The following is a 5,385-nucleotide window of genomic DNA, read 5'->3' as shown; positions in this document are numbered from 1 at the left end:
GACCTTCTTTTTCTTTTTCTTTTTCTTTTTCCTTCCTTCCATCTTCTTCTTTCTTTTTTTTTCTTCTCCTTTCCTTTTCTTTCCTTCTTTTTCTTTCTTTCCTCTCCTTTCCTTTTCTTTCTTTCTTTCTTCTTCTTTCCTTCTCCTTCTCTTCCCCCCACCCACCAGCTGAATGACCCCATAAATAGGCACTGCCGCCTGTGGGAGGGGCACCATCGGTGCTGCCTCTGACAGGGGCACAACTGGTGTCGCCTATGGCATCCCCTCCTCCCCTGTGTTGTCATGTCAATCGCAGCTTTTTTTTCTGTTTTTTGTATTATTTTGGTAAAGAATAAAAATTATATAATATTTTGGTATTTTTTTTGTTTGTAATATTTTGGTAAAAATCCCGTAATAATAACTATATTTCGTGGGAAAGAAATGTAATGAGCACTTAATTAGAAGGAAAACCTAAAAAAAATTCATTTGATTTTTGTAATTTTTTATTTAAATTTGATTGTTGCAATTGTGTGACATTGATTATTTAATGTAAATATCCTTATAGATAATATAGTATAACTTAAAAGTGCTATCTTTAATAGCATCGGTGATTTTATTATTTTTGCTTAATGTTATTTATTTTATTAAAAAATAGAATTATATGATTAGACTATTATTAGAAAGCGTGGGATGATTTTTATTTTTATTTTAGATTTTGAATATAAATTCAATTAAAAAAATGTTTAGCTCAAAGTTTTGCTAACCCAAAAGATATACAAAAGAAAATTTGTAGTCTTCCATGAAAACTGTAAAATATATATTGGGTATAGATTTTTTTTTTGCCAGTTTATATATTTATTTATTTCATTATATATCAAAGATGATCAAAGTTCGATCACCACCACCATCATTCTTACTGAGCAACCAGAAGACAATATAGGTTTTAAGATGAAAAAGAAAATATCAAAAGCACAACATTAAAATCAAACCCCTCTTTAAAAGCAAGCATAAGAATTCAAATTAAGCAACTTATATCCTAGTTGCAGGCTTCGGGATTAGCCAAGAGGTAAGCTTCAACAGGCTTGTAAACTCCCTCACTCCCTTTAATGAGAGCCTTGATTTCGTCTTCAGTGATAACATTATCGCCTATAGTGTAGAATTTCATTGAGCTCTTGCAAATACTCCCTCCACCTGCAGCTGCCTCAAACCTGTTCTCATAGCTAATTTTTTCAAGCTTATCCCCCAAAGGCCCACCTTCGATTAAATCGTAACTGTATGAAAAATTACTTTCATCATGTCCTCCGATCTGGTGCTTCATATATTGGAATGGAAGGCCTAAAGAAATAAATACTTGTTATCCAACATACTCGTGTAAAACAGACTACAAAAAGGCCAATGAAAGTGAAAATGAAAGAACTAACCTTCAACAAAGTTGATTTTTACGATACTTCCAGAGCTAGGATTAGCTTCAACCTCAAGGCTCTTTACTGCATTAGGTGCAGCCGTGGGCCAAACTTTCGGAGCTTCAACAGTAAAGGCCTTGAAAAGCCTGGCAGGGGCGACTGGGGAGGTATTCTCATAGTCATAAGTGACAACACCCATGATTCTAATATTAGCTGGGACTTTGAGTTCAAATAAGAGAAGAAGTGGATGATTGAGTTGAGTTGTGAGATGATAGAGAACTAAGATGCTATTTATAGACTGAACTTGAAGCGTAAGAACTTCACTACTCTCAATTTTTTTAGTTGGATTTATGTTAATTTCTTAATATTCATTGAATTGGTACTAGTCAAAAGAGGCAGCCAGAACTTTCTTATTAAATCTCAAATTGGTGACTTCAAATATTGTATCAGTTTGTCTTCTACTTATTTATTTATTTGCTTAATTTATTGTTTTCAATAATGCTTACTTAAAAATTTAGAATGGATACAGGATAATGAAATGTGTTGACTGTTTTTATAAGTATTGATTAAAAATTATTTCATTATTATTTAAGAAATTGTTTTTATTAAATTCAAAATAATTCGGTTAGTTGTATATTTTTTTAATAAAATATAATGTTAATTGGTATCATTAAATATGGAAACATAAAACAAATTTTTAATATAATAAACGGTTAATATACTATTTACCCCTAAATTGTACTCAATTATTATTTCGGTACTTAAAAAGGATTTATCAATTTGATATCTGAAGTTACCTCAGCTCTTGCTGCTGCTAAAAGAAATGATGTGGCACTTTACGTCACCCAAATTTCTTTTTTTCTTAAATAAATGTAAAAAGAACAGAAAATTGCAAAAAAAAAAAAAACAGGAAAAAGGAAAATCTCAAAAAATTTAAAAATAAAGAAAAATTAAAAGCTTTCCTGGAACTAAAAAAAATGCTTTTCTTTTTAGAAAACATAAAATAAAAAATAGTGAAAATTCAAAAAGAAAAAGAAAAATCATTTAAAATATAGAAAAAAAACATGGAACAATATGGATATATAAATATCTATTGTACTTTTTAACAAACTTGGATGATTTTCTATTATTTTTTAAAATTTTAGTTTTTCACGATAAAAAAAATTACAATCATTATAAAAAAAATTCCAGAAATTATCACAATATTATTGTATATGGAATTAGTTGTTTCAAGACTTGTCAAGACTTAAAAGAATTAAATTAAATTGTATAAAGTTGTTTATGTTTTTCTTTTTCAATCATTTTAGATTCCAAACTAATGTTACCATTGCCATAAATTTCCATGCAGATGAATTCGTAGTTGTCATAATTGTCTCTTTAATCAATCTTTTTTATTTGAGATTTGAGTTCATTTTGAGTTTAACTATTTTAAATTTAGATACTTTTGAGTTTTGATGAATTTAAATACAAGTTATTAGACTATTTTTTATTTGATTTATTTCAAATTTAAAGAATTATAAGTTGATTAAAAATAAAAAATTTTAGAATTAAAATAGAAAGTTGAAATTATTTGCTATTCATTTTGAATTACATTTACCCTTTACTTATTTAACATTCTATTCTTTTTTCAAATTGATTCAAATGAAATTAAGGTAAATCTAAAGTTTAGACAAACTTTCAAGTTAAATTACTATTATTTACTTTATACAATTGTGATCATAAATATTCTTTTAATACCAAAATAATAATTGGATGAAATTTTAAGGTGAAATAGGAATGCAACTTCAATTAACTAGTTTATTATCGTAATGAGAAAAGTAAACAAAATAGAATAGAATGGAATTAATGGCAAATTCGTGGGAAGACTTGGACTATCCAGAAAGCAAGTAGCCTGCAGAAAACGTAGTTGATTATAATAATAATAGTGTTGTTAAAATAGAATATAATATAATTAGTGTCAAATTATTGTACTAAGGATAATAATTAAGATCAAATGTCTACGGCAACCTAACTACCTAGTTTGACTTTTCCCAACCTACAGAAATGCACAATTTGTTTCTAGAATATAGAATATCTTACACCTTAACATCTTGCACTGATAAAGGAGGTGAATTACCATATAAACTATCTCTCATTTTGAGTAAAAAAGCGTTAGTTTTTCGAAAATTAGATTATAAGAGAATAATTTAAAAATACTATACAAATTCTTTTAAGAATATTATATAACAATCTTTTTGTTTGTTCACGTTCCAATCAGGCCCTCACCCAAGAAAATAAGAAAAATAAGTAAATAAATATGAATATACATTTTGTTAATTTCTTAGTCGGTTCTTCAAAGACTTTGAGAGTTTGAAATGGGGTTTTGGTCGATCCAAGTCTGGAATTAAAAATAGTTAGAATATGCTTTCAATTTTTATATTTTTTATTTTAAAATATTATTTTATCCATTTAATTTTATTTTTTTATTTAAAAATATTTATTTTTTTTTAAAGAATTAATGGTGTCAAAGGTTAAATAATACTATTAATCTTCAATGTTTATAATTATTTTCAATTTGATCTTAGCCTTTAAAAGTATATAAACAATTTAAAAATTAAATATTTTTTCATATATTAAATAAAAAATCATAATTTAATAATAAAAAATATAGAAAAAAACACTTTAAAATAAAAAATATATATAAAAAATTCAAAAAATCAATATTATCTAAACTAGACCAAACTAGCAAATAGGACCAGGAATCGGTTGGGGTATTGGTCCGACCAGACGCAAAAAAAAAAAGTTGACCCAGAAACCGGTATGGACTAGTTGAACCAAGCTAAAAATTGGTTGAACTAGCAATTGAACTGAATTCAAACTAGTTTAACCAATTGGTTCCCAGAACGATTAGTCCGACAGGTTCAAAGTAAATATATTATTAAAAACAATAAATTATAAATTATAAAAACCTGTTTGTACCAATATACCCCAATTGATTCTTGATCCTATCGGTCCAGTCTGATTTATATAACATTAAATTTTGGAATTTTTTATTTTTAAGATCTTTTGATTTTTGAAATTTCAAGAGTTTTTATTTTTTTAAATATTTTTATATTTTAAAAAAATCTATAACACCCCGAACACTACCTAGAGCTATGGTCGAATCTGGGAGTGCTACGAAGAAGGGTTTTGAAATTGCCTATACTTGGATAAAACCATGTTTAGTTATTTGATAAAACATTCAAGTATTATAAAATATATCCGTTTATATATTACTGAAACCGTTATATGTTGTCCTTTATAACTAATTATTTCACAGCAAAAGTTTGAAAATCGTTTAAAACAAAACCATGTTCTTGTTTCCAAAAATAACATTTGTTCACGTAAAATCGATATTTTGTTGAATCTTCGCAGTTTAGAAATCATAACGCAATCAAACCCAAGAATTCAAACCAAACAGTCCAAAAAGTCCGGAGAGTCCAAAAATTAAAGAACTCTCACAAAAGCCAATTTTTAAAATAAAACCATTATTATAAAATAAAAAAATCTCGATAAAGTGGTCACCGCTGAACCTCCGGCGCACCGACCCGCCTAAGTCTGTGGATTACCTGAACAGAACAGACAAATAGATGTGAGTTTTCATAAACTTAGTGTGTAACCCAACAGAAATAGTCATGCAACATATATAGAATTTCATATACCGTCAGTTGCAAATTCGGACCAGATACAGATATCAAAATCAGTTAAGCAGAAGAGATATATAGAATCCTACCCCCATCCTCTACACACCATCTCCGACCATCCCATCACACCATGTGGGGTTAAAAACACCCACCCATCCCAACACACCATATAGTGTCGATGCAACACATGATAGAATAATATGCAGTCAAGCTGCATGAATATAGGCGAAAGGTCGCCGATAGATCACTTCCTCCACATATGCAAATACCACCCCAAACACAAATACAGAATACAAAATTAACAGAGTTAACATGCTTAACATGCTTGTATATAGATAACA

General features: G+C 28.3%; 1 protein-coding gene across 1 annotated transcript; it reads right to left on the bottom strand.

The window, feature by feature from the left end:
• Positions 1-810: 810 nt before the first annotated feature.
• Positions 811-1,732, bottom strand: LOC107915088 (major pollen allergen Bet v 1-E). Its single transcript, XM_016844205.2, has 2 exons — positions 1,401-1,732; positions 811-1,314 (listed from the first exon to the last, which is right to left on the bottom strand). Exons 1-2 carry the CDS (start codon positions 1,579-1,581, stop codon positions 1,016-1,018), a joined length of 480 nt encoding a protein of 159 aa, XP_016699694.1. The 5' UTR covers positions 1,582-1,732; the 3' UTR covers positions 811-1,015.
• Positions 1,733-5,385: the final 3,653 nt, after the last annotated feature.

The sequence above is a fragment of the Gossypium hirsutum genome, chromosome D10 (genome assembly GCF_007990345.1).
Source record: "Gossypium hirsutum isolate 1008001.06 chromosome D10, Gossypium_hirsutum_v2.1, whole genome shotgun sequence".
Classification (NCBI taxonomy): domain Eukaryota; kingdom Viridiplantae; phylum Streptophyta; class Magnoliopsida; order Malvales; family Malvaceae; genus Gossypium; species Gossypium hirsutum.
The sequence above is the reverse complement of the archived record's forward strand: the minus strand, read 5'-3'. Positions and strand labels throughout refer to the sequence as shown.

Bases quoted from the DNA above. Each gene is read 5' to 3' on its own strand.
- LOC107915088 (XM_016844205.2), bottom strand. From the start codon at position 1,581: ATGGGTGTTGTCACTTATGACTATGAGAATACCTCCCCAGTCGCCCCT. The intron at 1,315-1,400 runs GTTAGTTCTTTC...TTATTTCTTTAG, and splicing joins AAAAATCAACTTTGTTGAAG to GCCTTCCATTCCAATATATG.